This window comes from Aedes albopictus, unplaced genomic scaffold (assembly GCF_035046485.1).
Source record: "Aedes albopictus strain Foshan unplaced genomic scaffold, AalbF5 HiC_scaffold_102, whole genome shotgun sequence".
Classification (NCBI taxonomy): Eukaryota; Metazoa; Arthropoda; class Insecta; order Diptera; family Culicidae; genus Aedes; species Aedes albopictus.
In genome coordinates this window covers 40507-57788 of record NW_026916394.1, presented here as the reverse complement: position 1 = coordinate 57788, position 17282 = coordinate 40507, and the positions used below count along the sequence as shown (strand labels likewise).

Here is a 17282-nt window from a genome sequence, read left to right as displayed (position 1 = left end):
CCGGTTGCTTTGTTCATAATTTGTTGAACGGAATCGGAATGGGCTACGTATTTGCCTGGAACACTTTCAGGTCGCAGATAGATTCCACATACATATACAGCATTATTCATGTAGGATAATTTGACCACGACTTGTTCCAGCATTTCGCAAATGTCAAGTTGAACGAGCGCACTTGGAATAGCTTTCTTTACAGCAACAAGCGTACCACCTCCCCTTTGTAGAGAGCTCGTTGTACTGTTACGATCACATCGGTAAATATTGTAAGCGGAAGAGAGTTCAGCGTTACTTACATCATTTTGAAGCCAAGTTTCGGCAATTACGATAACATCATAGTCACTAGATGCGGTTGCCAGGAAGAAACGATTAGTCTTGGTACGCATCCCGCCGGCGTTCTGGTAATAGATTGTTAACGGAGCCTTAACTATTGTTGGCGGTGGAACGTTGGAAAGCGGTGTAGATGGAGTATCACGGGCCGGTAAGGTGGCCTCAGTCAAAGACGTTGTGCCGGCGTTGGGTAAAACAGCAGGAACTAACGCTGTTGGATGGAGGGTGCTGTCGGAGTCTCGGCAAGTACGGAAGGAGTGGGCGTCATAAAAAGGGCGTCATTAAAAGGATTACCAGAGTACTACAACCCGATGATCATGGGATTACAAGCTTCGGGCATCGATCTGAATGGCGACGTTGTGAAAGCGAAGATACTCCAAGATGTGGAGTGATCACTGCAAAGTTCTGGAGCGGAAGGAGCGTTGTACACCAAGTAGAAATCAAGGCATCCGAAAATGAGAAGAACGGGGACTGTTTCACGTGCAAGAGGCCTTCGCTGGTAACTGTTCACAGAAGCAACCTACGAAGAGCAAAGGCTCTTTATGCAATGCTAGTCTAGATACACGTAACAAGAAACAGGAGAATCTGGTGAACTCAATCCATACTGCGAGCCATCAAGCCATCAAGTCGGTGGCGAAAGAACTTGTCGAATTGGATCTGAAGGAAAAATCGATGTTAAAGATGTGCTACTTGTTCCTGGATTGAAGGTTATTTTCACGGCAACAAAATGTGAAGTTCTGGACGACGATGATGACGTTATTGCTTTGGGGACGAAAGAAGCTGGTCTGTACCGGCTCAACCAGAAGGCAGACACATCGTTTTTAATAGGAAGCAATCAGTGAAGTACTAGATTGAAAGTAGTGAGCTGGATTTTTGTATGGTGAGATGATCAATTCTCCATTTCTGCAATGAAATGGCGCAAACAGCGTGGGTTATATGATTTATTGACTAATTTGATGCTGTTTGGGCAACAGTTTGGGTACTGTGTTGTTGAAGTTGCAAGAAATAAATAATACAACAATGCAGTTACCCAAACTTTTGCTCAAACAGCATCAAATTAGTTAAGAAATCATATAACCCACGCTGTTTGCGCCATTTCATTGCAGAAATGGAGAATGGGGCACGTTCGATGTAGTACTAGATTTGTAGTAATGAGCTGAATTTTAGTATGGTGAGAAGGTCAATTCTCCGTTTCTGCAATGAAATGGCGCAAAAAGCGTGGGTATTATGATTCCTTGCCTAATTTGATGCTGTTTGAGAAAAACTTTGAATAACTATGTTGTTTATGTTGCAAGAAATGGAGAAAACAACAACACTGTTGCTTAAAATTTTGCTCAAACAGCATCAAATTAGGCAAGGAATCATAATACCCCCGCTTTTTGCACCATTTCACTGCAGAAACGGAGAATTGACCTTCTCACCATACTAAAATTCAGCTCATTACTACAACTCTAGTACTTCACCGATCTATCCTATTGATCATCTCACCATACAAAAATCCAGCTCACTACTTTCAATCTAGTACTTCACTGATTGCTTCCTATTGTGGACCGCAGCATCTGGCACAAGCGCTCAGGACACCTGAATCGTCGATGGCAGATGGAATAGGACAGATCGGTGACAAATCTAGTACTACACCGAACGTGCCCCATAGGAAGCAATCAGAGAAGTACTAGATTGAAAGTAGTGAGCTGGGTTTTTGTATGGTGAGATGATCAGTTCTCCATTTCTGCAATGAAATGTTACAAACAACGTGGGTTATATGGTTTCTTGCCTAATTTGATGCTGTTTGAGCAAAAGTTTGGTTAACTGTGTTGTTGTATTATTTATTTCTTGCAACTTCAACAACACAGTTACCCAAACTTTTGCTCAAACAGCATCAAATTAGGCAAGAAATCATATAACCCACGCTGTTTGCACCATTTCATTGCAGAAACGGAGAACTGATCATCTCACCATACACAAATCCAGCTCATTACTTTCAATCTAGTACTTCACTGATTGCTTCCTATTGTTTGCAAGGTAAGCATGCGTGGGACACTTTTCATGCCCAGGCAACAAGACCGGACATCGCGTTCGCTTTTAATTTGGTGAGTCAATTCTCAATTAATTCAGGAAGGCAGCATTGGGAAGCTGTGAAGCGCATTATTCGTTACGTGCAAATTTCAATGCGAAACTAATGTCACATACAAACAAAATGCGATGAAAATCATCGTCACGTAAACTCGCCCAATGCTAATTCTGCTGTGGTACGCATATTGAATAATCCGGTAAAAAAGGAAACGATGGGAAGTGAGTAGAGTAAGACGTCTGTTTGTCTGTGCTAATGTACACGAGAGGAGGTGATTTTCAACTGACTGGCTATACTTCAGAAAGATAAGAAAAGCGATTTCGTGGAGCGTTAAGCGGCAACTGAGCGTGGCATTATCATCATGTGAAGCGGAGTTTATCGCATTATCTCGAACAACTCAAAAAACATAATGGTGACAGCAACTGATTGAACAGATTGATGAGAAGCAAGCAATACCAATATTTTGTGATAACCAATCCGCCATATGTTGTATGACCAGAAAGATCGATGGTTGTAATTCCCGGACGAAGCATGTATTTCCCAGTGGTATTAAATTATTGAGTCCGGGCCGGTAATTCCAGCTCCAATGCCTTCATTCGTATTTGATCCATCAAACAGCATTAAATTAGGCAAGGAATCATAATACCCACGATTTTTGCGTTATTTCATTGCAGAAACGGAGAATTGACCTTCTCACCATACAAAAATTCAGCTCATTACTACAAATCTAGTCTTCACCGATCGTGTCCTATTTCCCGATTACAGTCGACTCTCCACATGTCGATTATATACATCTCGACATCTCTCCCTATCTCGATGGTTTGGTTGGTCCCTTAAATTTGCATACATTTTACCTTTCCTTATCTTGATATCTCTCTTCTTCTTTTCTGGCCAACTTGCACCGTTCGGCGCCAGTTGTGTTTTACGTCTCGTTTCTTAGGTGCAAAATATTCTGGGAAGGCGAAAGGACATCTGTTTGTTGATGATTTTTCCTAGTTACGGACGATTTTTCAATCTAGTGTGCATTACAAATTGGTTCTGAAATTCGAACTCTCCCTAACTTCAATATCGAGATGTACTATTCCCCCTGACAAAGTCCCACAACGAATTTTCAATAAAGATCTAAAACAAAACATGATTTAGGACTACATTGAGGGGTTTATCTGGAGGTTCCATTTCCATATGCCCCTATGTTCATCTTATTGCATAAACAGATGATTGCAGCAAAGTTCGGTTTTTTTCTTTCAAGAGATGAACCAGCCAAGGGCTGAAAGTCTCTATAATAAAGATAAATTAATCAATCAATTTCTTTCTTTCTATTATCATGCATGTTCACTCCTAACAAAAATACAAACATAGGAAACAGAACAGTTTTAGGTAGGATGAAAATGGGAGCACTTTGCTTAAGATATGGCCCCGTTGCCCTATTTAAAACGAAAACTTACTGAAACAAGGTAGTTTGTGATCAATAATGTTCATTCTATTATTTCCATAAAATCGGTCTATCTGGCCACCCTGCTTGTGTATCTTGTGTGCTGATACTAGCGCAACATTCGGATAAGGGTCCAATCGAAAGGTGGTGATCGTTTCATCTATACACGGGATTAGCGAATATTCTAACTGATAATTTTCAAGATTCTTGCTCACATTTTGATGCTTACTTCATTGAACTATGTCCTCCACATGATGTAGTTTGCACGGTATTTCCGTTTGTTTACTTCTTGTCACTCGGGCTTTTCCCACACGACACGCTAGAAATATTCTGCCTTTTCGCTTGCTCTCACTCACACTTGCATAGTAAGCACGGGAACCTCTCGCGGAGCAACGCGCTCCGCCACCGAAAGAAGAAATGGCTGCTCCCAGAAAACAGCACCGAGCCACAGAATCGCGCACACTATAATCCGTTCCCATCGAAGGGCCCCACAGGAAAACTCCTTTCCAGACACTTTTCCACCATGATGTCGACTTTTCCCGATCCGTTCTACTTCACTTCACTCTTGAAATCCGATAAAATCTATCCTCCGAGCGGGTTAGCCCGCGATTAATTCCCAACCAATCTTCTTTCTGGTTTTCTTCACGGCGAAGGCCAAGACGACGACCGACCAATCTCCGCGCCCGCTGTGCCCTTCTTTCTCATTGATGGGGATCTTCTTTCACGAGAAAAAAAAACGGGGAGGAATTTCCCAATTTTTCAGACGCACTTTTCTCCCCTTTGGCACTGATTTCCACCGCCTAATTTACACTCACTCGCTAGATTCACATCCGAACTGCACCGATGGAACACTTTTCCGCTTGCGGAGACGATTTCGGGGGTCGAAAAGTGCGATAAACAAAACAGATCACTCCGTCCGTAGGACCACGCACCGCAGCGAAAAAAATGGGGATTGCACTCGCCTCACTCACAACTCACTCTGGCTGCTTGCTTGCTTGCTGCTGAATGAAAAGTGTAAACTTGTGTGTGGTGTTTTCTGTGTGCGAAGATCGTCTTGTGATGGGATCGCGCACGGGGCGGAGACGGTGAGTGTGTTGGTGATAGCGAGACGGATGAGGTTCTCGGAGAAGTCGCGAAGATGGCGCTTCTGGGTGACAGTTGTTGTCAAAACTGAAATTTACAGCACGGATGGAAGCGTCACTGGAGCGTTACAGAGCGTTGCGGGAGGTCGTAAAAATGCAACAGGGCTATAGACGAGGGGTATTCATAAATTAGTTACTCGCAGGGATTACGAATGAGCCATTACGAAACGACAGTTGATGATGCTGCGGTTGTTCTCATCAGCAAGGCGCTGTCCATTACGTAAGGCAGGACGTAAGGGAATTTTCATGATAAGTGTGAATGGTATTACCCGTTGCAAGAAAATAGAGAGCGAAAAAGGTGCAAAATCGCTAATAGACCTCCGCTGGTATGTTTAATCGTTATGATGTCTTCTACAATAAGTGCGCGAATTGGCCAAGGAATACTGCGCCGAAAACACCGAAATGATTTTTCTTACAGGCGGAGGTGTATGGGCACTTGCGCGTACAAATTTTCGCGCAACGCATAATATTTAATCCTCGAGCGATCGCGCTGTTGTATTTTGTACAAAACGTTGAAAATATCCCGCTTGTACTCAGCACTAGCGCGGTGCTGAAGGTGGTAGCCAATCGAGCGAGTTACGGAAGATTAAAAAGTGATAGTAGAAATTACAAATAAAATGCAAAAAGTAAATAATAGTACACTGAATGGTATAGTCAAAGTTGACAGAATCCGGCGAGAGTCCGCAAGTGTGTATCATTTTTTCGAGTCGGCAAAGCAGATTTCATGAAATATTTCACCATTATTTTTTATCATTCACTCATTCAGTGTATCATAAAACTAATCATAAACTGATTATTACATGTAGGTATGATATCTTGAAATTTTTGTTCGCGAAAAAAGGCATTTTTGAATGGTAACGATACTTAACAACCCATTCGGTCTATCATTGAAACTTCAAAAATGATTACAGTAATCTTTAATATGATTTGTGGCATCATTGGTTTATAATCCAGTTTATGATAGCATGAATCTTCTGGAAATGATATGCTGTTTAATTGCCCTACGATACCGTTTTATTCGGGGGAATGGTTGCCGTATATTATGCGTTGCAGGAAAAGTTATCGCGCAAAGTTGTCCGAAAACGCTAAGATATGCGCGGTTGCATTCACACAAAGATTAGCTCGGTGTTTTCCCCATCTTTTTTACTGAGTTCTCAACATCAGATTTAACTCGGTACGCTCTGTCATGGTTCATCCAAATGTTACGTGAAGTAAAATTTGACAATTTTTGACCCCCGCCCACGTAATAACTTTTGTATCAGAAATTTTTTAATTTTGTATGAAGCGTAACACAGCGCTAGGCTCCCTCCCTCCCCAATTAGCGTTTAACATTTTTTCATCACAGCTTGTAATCAGGCGTTATTCAAACAAAAGTGGAGAAGTTATTTGTAGGATTCGGAACATGAATTCAATTGGAAACAACACTTTTTTTCAAATTAATTCAATTTTATTCACACCCGAAACAACGCGTCACATTCAATCATCTCTTCTTCTCAAAATCCGTTTTTTAACTGCCCTACAACGCTACAGCGCTCATTCACCGAGCACATCGAGCTGCTGCCGTATTCCTCTCTCGCTCTCTTTTCTCCCTTCACGATTCTCTCAAAGCCTCCCGTTATGCCTCGCTACGAGTTGTGCGCCTGATGATTGCAGAATCCGTCATCCATCATTCAAGTTTGTCCCTATCCATACACTGAAGCAAATCTGCTGTTGGATGTTTTAATCAACACGCTAGTTCGAGAATACCCATTAAATGGGTCTCAAGTACCCATTTTTTGCATCAGTACTGAGCTGTCAAATAATGGGTGTTTTACAAACTTCAAATAATGGGTATTTTTTCCACATTACGAAGTACAGCCTGCCAACCCTACAATGGGTAAATAATACGCATGTATAAGTTTGCCGAATAACGCTGCCATTTTCAGAAAAGTCTTTGCTCATCATTAGTGTTTTTGTGGTTCTCACCGAACGAAAAACCGATGAAAATAACGAATATCTACAAGAAGTAGCACGAAACATCCCAACGCGTAGCAGAAATCTTCAACCCGTAAGTAAATAATAACGACAAAATATTGTAGCAAGTTGTTCTTAACAAACACGTTCCTCATTTCAGATGACTAAGTTTCTCAATGAAGCAATTCGCGAACGACGTGGATTTGCCGGAATCAATCGAGTGATTATGATGCTGTTGCTGTTGAATTATGTTACGGTGCAGAAATATAATTATGAATTCTATACTGAAGTAAACGTAAATACACCTACAATTGTGTTACAAAAACTAATAAAATTCTGGTTTTTATTATCTTTTCCAAGTGAACCTAAACATAACCTAGATGAATAAACCTAACCTCAAACTGCAAAATCCGTTCTGAAAAAATGGGGCATTTTTACCCATTTTCTGTTATGAGATCAAGAGTAAAAAATACCCATTTTTTGAAGTTCGAGGCGAATACTCATTAATGGGTAAACGGCAAATACCCATTAAATGGGTTAAGCCACTTTAGTTCGAAATGGGTACTAAAGTACCCATTAATGGGTATTCTTGAACTAGCGTGAAACTTATTTATTTATACTTCTATATACTACATTATTCAGCAATCTTTTCTACAAGCGCGATACAGGCTTTACAGTAGGAAGTAATCTGTGTTATATCAGCCTCATATTAAACTTGTATTCAACTATAATAACCAGCTATAATAAATATTATCATGAATTTGATGTTAACTAAATAAATGAAATGAACCTGCTGCGAAAACATAAACAAATTGAAGTGCGAGGTGCAATTATAGCCCAATCATGTTTATTATTGTCGCATCTAAACGCATTTATAACACACAAGCTCTTCTAAAAATTTCTCAACTTGGGATTTGAACTCGTGGTCTCCCAATCACCCGTCACATGCTTTACCGACTACGTCATCCTGGAGTTGGTAAGTTGCTCGCTGAGAGTGAAACATCTTCACAAAGCTGTGAATGATCAATAAATATTTTACACATTATTACTTTTATTTTACATAGATTTGCTTGAATAAAGCTGCATTTAGATAAACTTCACTCGCATTGGGAAATCTTTGTGAATGTGACGCAAATGTAGGAATGATTTTGACAGTGTTTGTTTTGATTTTATTTTTCGGTGGGTGGTGAATTGGGTGGTAAGTAAGCGGCTGGAAGCACGTGGTTTCTCAAACTGTCAACTGCACGCGACTGCACTGTGGCAATCGGTTGCCTAGGTGTCGCTAGTAGAAAATTTGAAAAAAATTGTTCGAGCTAGAACGTCTGTCTGCGTTAATAATAAGGATCGTTCCAGTACTGCTCTATTATAATCACTTTGATCTGTTGTTCAATCGAAAAGTGATAATCGAACAAATAAATTCGTTTATACAGCTTACTGTTAAACCATTATTGAACGTTCTCACAATAGCTGAAGTATTAAACATCAAAAGCATTTGTTCAACTTATGTGGACCACAATAATCAGCTTTCGGAAACTGTGGAACAACAGCTTTTTAACACGTAGAAAAAAGTTCTTCTTCAGCTTATATTAAAGCTAGTAAGGGCAAATCTCACAAACAAAAATTGCTGACGTTTGTTAGGATTATAATTAAAATGCTGTTCACATACGTGCCAAATGTTGCATTTTGGCTTATTTACAATGTAAATAGCATCATTTCAGCTTATTATTCAGCATTTGGTTTTGTTCAGCTGCGAATGTTATAAAACAGGAATAGTTCGATATGCATGCTACTTTGAACTGTTCCTTGGGACATCCTAAAGTGGCTTCTATGTCTGAAACTTAATAAATACCATTGATTTGGTGCAAAATCAATTGAACTTTTGATATATTTCACTATAAATGAGTGAACCTTTCGTTAGAAATCAATTTTAAGTTATGATGTTCCATTAATTGCATCTGCGTTCGTTGCTAGGATAGGATGTGACAACAGAAATTCGCCTGCCTTGTTATTTTTTCGGATTTCGTCAACGATGGATATCCAGTGCTGCCACTTTTCTTTATTTCAAAGCTTTCAAACGTTTTCGATTTAACGATTGAAATTTGGATGCATATTTCGCACCGTAAATCATTAGTTGTAATTGGAATACCATTATTTGCAAGTAAAATTAATTTCAAACGAAAGGTTATTTCATTGATAATGAAATATATCAAAACATCAATAGAATCTGCTCCAAATCAATGATATTTATCAATGTTCAAACAAAGAAACACTTTAGGTTGATTTGAATGCTGACATTTTTAAGTCAATAAAACTTGAATAGGAAAACACAATGATTTTGAATATTGGTATCACATGCCAAACCTACAAACTAGCAACACGGCCAAACCAAATACAAAGCTGCGATCAGATCAGCAAACGGATATAAATTTCAATCAATCAACGACTGGTCTCCGTTTGACAGCAAAATGGCCTCAAATCGACTGACTACGTGGCGCATTCTATCCTAGATCGGGGCGCAGTCGTGGCCCAACCAGCGAATCCGGACTATAATCAAAATAGACATTTTACATTTTTGTACCCTTCTCCTGATCATGGAGATGTTTCAAAAAATATAAAAATGTTGAGTTTGCTCATTGCCTTGACGGTGGAATCTTTTGTCGCTTAGACAAGCATGGACGTTGAAAATGGACGAGGTGTATTTACGGCAGCCTTCCATTGCTTGAGATGGATGGTAGTTAACCCTTATGTGGCCGACAGGGTACCCGGGTACCCAGCGCCCATTTAAAAAAGCACGGTGTAGAAAAAAGCAAAAAAATTGTCGGACACATAACGGTTAATGGGTTGATTCTATACAATCAGCGTGCAATCGCCATAATTTCGTGGGCTTCGAATTGGACAATCTTTGCAAATGTGGAGAACCGTCGTTTTTTACGCTTTTCCACCAACTCATCTAGTCTTTCTTGGGCTTATCCGTCTCAATGCCCAGTCCAGTTTGCTTGCATCTGAGATAAACTTCATTTAGGGTCTTGTACCATTTGGGCAGGTGTACCGATTTTGGGTACTTGCGTCTATAACTAAGTCAATTTCAAACCGTTTGATTTGAATTTTTGTTAAGAGTTAGGCACGTGCAGTATCTAGCTCTATACAAAAATTCAAATAAATTGGTTTGAAATGGACTTAGTTATAGCGGCAAGTGCCCAAAATAGGTACACCTGCCCAAATAGTACAATACCCTATATAATGAAATAGCGTGAGGGTGTTTTGCCCCCGGAGTGCGTATTACCCCAGGTCACCTTATAAGTTACGGTCGATAAACAAACTAGATATTTTTTATATATTCTCGGGATTTCACAATATCAATCAGAAGGCAACACGAAACAAACACTTGAAGAAATTTTACTGTGCTCTATTGGTTAAAATCTGACAAAATCTCGAAGGTGGTCACATCATGCTGAAAAGCAGTATAGTATACTGTTGTGTCTGCGGAGTCTATTTTCGATGAAATGGTCAATATCAGTTAATCTGTGTGAGCAGCGGTTGTGTCACACTTCGTATCGTGTCCTCCCCGCCAAGACTGCGTCGGCCCTTGGAGTTCAGCATGTTCTTGGTGCTGCTCGATTTAATGAAGTTGTATGAGACATTGTTAAGCTTCTTGTTCGGACCACCGCCCCCTCCGCCGGCGTTGTTCAGACTGTACATGTTGCTGTTGTTGTTATTGTTAAGAATTCCGGTGGGTGGAGCTCCGTTCAACAAGGCGAGCGGCCCACTCTCCGGAGTCATGCCATCGGGAAATTTGTTCGACTTGAAGCCCGTTTGCATCAATGGAACTGTCCTCTCGCCATTCAGCCAGTAGGTCAGCATTTCACCCTTGCCCTTCATTGGCACCAGTCCACGCTCCGACACTTCAAACGTGCCAAATGTGTCCAGCAGAGTTTTCGTAGTATGACTGATGTGAATCTTAAGTGGTTCTCCGTTGGACTCCATGCGGGAAGCCGTATTCACCGTGTCCCCAAAGAGACAGTAACGGGGCATTTTCAGCCCTACCACACCTGCTACGCATGGACCTGCGAATGGACAATTTCTCGATAGTTAATACACTTTCGAACAACAGTAATAATCGTTACTAGAAACTTACCACTATGTAAACCTATTCTCAGCTTCAGCTGCTCGTTCGGTCTATGTCGGATTGAGAATTTATGCACGGCGGCCAGCAGTGCAAGCGCTAGCCGAGAGATTTCCCTAGCGTGAAGATTTCCGTTGCGAACGGGCAATCCGGACACAACCATGTAAGCGTCACCTATGGTTTCAACCTGGAAATAGTGGAAAATAATTAGACATAATGTTACAAACAACTATATTACATTACAACTATATACTATTATTGGGTTTTATTTATAAATTAGTTTCGTAAAGAAACTGAAATGTACCCCACAGATGGGGTAACTTGCAAGAAGCATGTATTTCACACCTACTGTGTAGGTGGCAATGTATTTTGGTAAGTGAAGTTCTGTATAGTATTCTACTCGTGGTAATTAGTGTACGAGATGCTTTACAGTATGTTTGAAATGTTTAGATTTTCAATGATATTGCTTCAAAGTCGTACAGTGTTGCAAATTACCCCATTTGACGGTAATAAACTATAGAGGACGAATGTCGCTGGTGTTCCCTTTGTTCTCGTCCGAAAACATGCCGGGTACCTGTCTGTCAAACTGCATACTTTTTCGCTGTTACACTTATATCCCCCCCCCCCTCAGCGAGAAATGTTTCGGCGGTGACGCCAGCGACATTCTTCCTCTATAGTTTATTACCTCTATTATTTGAAGTTAATTCAGACGTTTTTTATATTAGTCCTGCAGAATGTCTAAATATTTATAACTACATGGCGACCGTGACAGAATTGTTTCGAAGAGATAGTGCCTGTCATATCAGTCCACTTATCTCTCAGTGAAAGAGCAAACACTATGATCAACTAACAGTGAAAACTTTACATATTTTATGCACTTTACGACAAGTTGTAGCTTATTGTGCATTTTTTTTAAAGTTTAAATTTTACTTGTCTCAATAATTTTGTCCGTTGCCAAGGGATTTTCCAGCGATTAATGGAAAGCCACCTGATTCCGGAGTTATTCCGGAATCAATATAAGTCATTTGAATTGGCCATATTGGAGTGAATTTTCGTGCGGCACCTCAATCTTTGTGACTTTTCAAGATACATTATTGCATATTATCACGAAGATTGGTCACTTAGAAAACATTTGGTCATTTTGGAATCTGTTTACAGATTTTACGGAATCCAGTTCCGGGACCAAGTTTTGAAAGTGGTTCAATACTGTCATGCAACATTTCAAACATCGCGGTTTTCGAAATACACTAGGGTAAGAAATCAAGCTTTGAACTAGTCAAATTGTAATCTTAATTTGAACCATTTCTAAATTCATTAAAATGATACACTTTTTGGGCAAATCTTGTCCCTAAAAGATTGGTAAATGGATTCTCGTAATATAACCTGGTAGAATTGGCTTTAAAAGCATTGAATGAAGCGATTTTTTCATTGAAAATGAGAAATTGAAAAATCACTGCGATTTCACCCATTTCCCCCCAGAGGAAGCACATTTTCGGTGCACTCGTACAGCTCACGCATTGTATCACACGCAATAAGTGAATACGTTAATTGAAAGCAAATTCATCGTAGAATCGACTAACCGAATAATATTTCACATTATTTGTCATAAAATTATCAAATATACGTAATTATTACTTGGAGAATCTTATCTTGATTTGAACCATTTGTAATCTAGATTTGAACTAGTGAGAGGGGGCGAGCTTCTAGTGTTGGCCTGCAGACTGCGCTAGTGGCTGCTTTGTTTACTCTTGGAAGATGAAAAATTCCAAATTTTGTTTCCAAATTTCTGAAGAATTCCGAACATTCTGAGTTGAAATTCCACTGCCTAATGAAACATAGTTATGATAATTAGCAGATCCATGTGATTTTGGGTTGTTTAGCATGAAATTGGCTGTTGTGGGAATTGCTCGAGCTGCTGCCGCCAATAGTTCAAATCTAGATTAAAATTGGTTCAAATTATGATTACGATGGTTCAAATTAAGATTAAAATCATTATTGACAAATAATTGAATTTTTCAATGAAATGTGGTGCAAATGTAAACTTTTTACCACTTTACGAAAAGCTAATACCTGTGTCTTTCATATACCTGAGACTTCACCGTAGTAAATTATTTCCATGTGGGTGAAAAAATCAGTCAAAATTCCCGATGCTTCAGAAAACCGCATTTTGGTTCAATTCATGATTACCTACCCTATTCTGAGGTAGTTTTACATTATCTGTAATATGATTGGCCATTTTGGACCCGATACACGAATTTCCCGGAAACCGGTCCGATGGTTCCGGGATCCATTTTTTTTCTTGAATGTAAACGTAATGTAATCATGGTCTTTGATGGCACAAATTTCCCAATTAAAGGAGAACGTGCCTCTGAAGCCGACCTACTAATACCATCATGCTACATCTCAAAATTCGTGGTTTTCCAAGATACATCATTCTGAGCTTTTTTTGTGATATCCGAAATACTTCCTCCTGGTATTTATTCAGAGATTTTTTTTGTGGATTCTTCCAGGAACACCTCTATTGATTCTTCCAGCGATTTCTCCAGCTATTCCTTCATGGATTCACCCTGATTTGTCTTCAATGAACTTCTTTTAGGATTCCTTCAGACATTTCTGGTGGGGTTTCACCAGATATCCCTGATTCCAGATTCCTCTAGAGATTTCTATTGGGATTTCTTCACGAATTGGTGAGATTATTCAAGACAATCTCTCTGGGATTATACCAGAAGTTTCTCCAGCGAATCTCCCGGAAATTATTTAGAGATTTTAACCAGGGATTGCTAGAGAAATTCTTCATGGGATTCCTCCAGGAACTCGATTTCGCCTACTTCCAGGAATTCCAGCTGGGATTCTTCAAGCAATATCTGCAGCGGTTCTTCCAGCAATTCCTCCTAGGACTCCTCCAACAACGCTAAATATTGTACGTCCATGAAATCTTCTAGGGATTCCTCGTGGAATTCCTCCTGGCATTCTTGCTGGGTTCTTTCGGGCAATCTTCTTAGGATTCCTTCAATAAACTTCTCCTGCGATTCCTTCTACTACTCCTGGATTTCTTCAGAATACTTCCACCTATTCCTCCAGGGATTTTTCTAGGCATGTCCTCCTGGTATATATTCAAGGAACTTCTTTTAGGATTCCTCCAGGCAGTCCTGATGAGATTTCACTAGAAATTTGCTATTTCCGGACATTCTTTTAGGGATTCCTCTCGAGATTTATGTTGGGGTTTATTCAGCAGGGATTTCTGGTGGCAAGCCAAGAGGAGTTCCTGGGAAAATTTCTTTAGAAACGTCTAGAGTGATCGATGGATAAAATCTCTAGAGGAATTTCCGGATGAGTCTTTAGAAAAATACCTGGAAGAATCTCCATAGGAATTTATGGAAGCATCGTTTGTGGAATCCCAGCATGAGCTCCTGGAAGAGTTCCTGGAGGAATCCCATTAGCAATTTTCGGAAAACTCCTAGAATAAAAATTTCTATAAGAATCCTGAAGGAAACATCGAAGGAACTTCTGGAACAATCCTAGAAAGATTGCCTTGAATCATCCCAGCAAGAGTTTTTGAAGGAAACCCAGGAGAAATTCTTAGGACAAATCCGGGAATTTCTAGAGAAATCCAATTAGGAATGCCTGGAGGAATCCAGTAAAAAATCCCTAGAAGAAATACCTGGAGGAATACCTCAAGAAGTCCCTGGAAGAACCGGTAGAGGTATTCTGAAGGAATCCACAGAAAAGGCCCTGAAGGAATTGCAGGAGGAATTGTTTGAAAGAATCTCTGGAAGATTTTCCGGAAAAATTCTAGCAAGAATGCCAGGATTAATTCCGAAAGCAATCACTAAATTAATTCCTGGAGGTACAATAGTTAGAATACCTGGAGGAATTGCTGGAAGAACCGCAAGCAGAGTTGTTTGAGGAATGCTTGGATGAAGGCCAAGAAGAGTTCCTGCGGCAATTCCATGAGGAATTTGTGGAGGAATCTTTGGATAATATCTCTGGAGGACTTCCCGGATGAGTCCTTGGAGAAATCTCTGGAAGAACAACTGAAGGAATTTCTGCAGAATTCCAAGAAGATTGCCTAGAAGGATCCCAGCAAAAAAGTAAGGAGAAACAAAAATCCCTAGCAGAGTTTTTGAGGTATCACAGTTAGAATTTTTCGAGGAGGCTTAGCGAGAATATCAGGAAAAACCACAGGAAGAATTGCTTGAAGCGTCCCTGCTGGAATTTCTGGAGGAAGGTCACGAGGAGCTTCTGGAGGAATCACATAAGAAATTACTGGAGGAATCCCTGGGTAGAATCTCCGAGGGAACTGCTGGGGCCGGATCACAACATCCGAGGCCATGATGTCCCCGTCGTTAAGTCGCGTTTTTTTCGCGAAAGAACGTTATAAGAGGAACTTCTGGAATAATGTCCTAAATATTGTCATGCAGGGATGACATTCCACATTGAAAATGTGCAAAGTGCAGCTCATTTTCATATTAAAACCACGCACAATTGCGCTCACACTGGCACTGAGGAGCATGCCATCTCTGTTGCCATGAATAATTCCAGCAAAAAATCCTAAAGAAATCTCTAGAGAAATTCCTAGAAGAACTACTGAAGGTATAACAATAAGAATTTCTTGAGGAGTCCTAGGTGGAAATGCTGGTAGAACCACAGTTGCAATTGCTTGACGGATACCAGATAGAATTCCTGGATAAAATTTCTGAAGATATTCCTGGAGGAATTACTGGAGGAACTTCTAGTATAATCCATGGTTTTAAAGTATAAGTATAATTGAATGGTTTTAAAGGAATTTCTGGAGGAATTTTTAGATTTCTTGGAGGTTTTATAGAAGGAATTACTAGAGAAATGCTAATAAGAATTGTTGGAAGAATCTTTACATGAATTATTAGAGAAACCCCGTCAAGCATGCCGGGGGAAACCGAAGAGAAATTCCTTGCATAAATACCTGGAGGAATACCTACAGTTCTCCTAGGAAGAATCGGTAGAGGAATTCTGGAGGAATTCATGGAGGAGTCCCTGATGGAATCACAGGAGGCATTTCTGGAGGAGTCTCAGGAAGATTTCCCGTAAGTATTGCAGCAAATAAGTATGCCAGGAGAAATCCCTAGAAGTATTCCCGGAAGTACCACAGTTAGAATTTCTAGGCTAGTCCTAATAGGAATTGCTTCAGGTATCCTAGCTGGAGCAGAGGAATTTCTGGAAGAACACCTGGGTGAAATCTCAGGAGGAAATCCTGAATAAATCTTTGAAATAGTCCCTGGAAGAATCACTGAAAAATCCATTAAAAAATCCCAGGAGGATTGCCCGGAAGAATCCCAGCAAGAATGCTTGAAGAAATCTCCAGAGGAATCCCTAGTAGAATTCCTGAAGGCACTACAGTTAGAATTTCTGAAGGGGTTCTAGGAGAAATTACTGGAAGAATCGCAGCAGAAGTTGCTTGCTAAATCACAGCTAGAAATCCCGGGGAAGGCAAATAGGAGCTCTTGGAGAAATCTCATGAGTAATTTCTCGAGGAATCCCTGGATAATATGTCTGAAAGAATTCATGGAAGAATCACCGGAAGGATCCCAGAAAGATTGACTTGATGAATAATCTCACCAGAAATTCCTGAAGGAATCCCCATAGATATTTCTAGAGGAATCCCTAGAAAAATTCCAAGAAGTATCATAGTAAAAAGGAGGAATTACTGGAAGAATCGCTACAGAAATTTCTAGTGTAACCCCATCAGGACTGCCTGGAGAAATCCTAAGAGAAGTTCATTTCAGAAATATCGGGAAATATCGGGAAAAATATTAATCTATAAAAGAATTCCTAAAAGTCCCTGAACAAGTACAAGGAGAAAGATTTTTTAAATTATCGTACAAATTGGTACGAAGGTTCTTAGAATTTAATGAAATGTTTTTAACAGGTTAACAATTACATAAGCTATATTCTGTGAAATTTTCAAGATGTGTTTTTTTTCATTCCTGAGTAATGACCAATTTTGTGGAAATTGTATGTTTTGGCCAGTCTAAGGGAAATCATTTTTTTAAAAATAACCAATAATCCTATGAAAACAACCAATGCGTCAAAAGAAAGGTTTCAATCTATATTTTGAAGAAAAAAATGCAGAAATCATGCCAATACTTGATTTTTGTATTAAAAGTGGCAACGGCCAAAATAGAAGCTCTGCCGCAGTTTTGGCCATATTCTTAAGTTAGGTTTCTATTTTGGCCAATCACGTGTATTTCTTATGAGAGT

At 39.9% G+C, this 17282-nt stretch overlaps 1 protein-coding gene across 1 annotated transcript in view; it reads right to left on the bottom strand.

The window, feature by feature from the left end:
• Positions 1-10307: 10307 nt before the first annotated feature.
• LOC109416838 (atrial natriuretic peptide receptor 1) overlaps positions 10308-17282 on the bottom strand; it is a gene marked incomplete at its 5' end in the record, with an annotated part of 44061 nt that continues 37086 nt past the window's right edge. Inside the window, 2 exon segments of the mRNA XM_062843189.1 lie at positions 10308-10986; positions 11058-11232. Coding sequence (XP_062699173.1) covers positions 10436-10986; positions 11058-11232 — 726 coding nt within the window.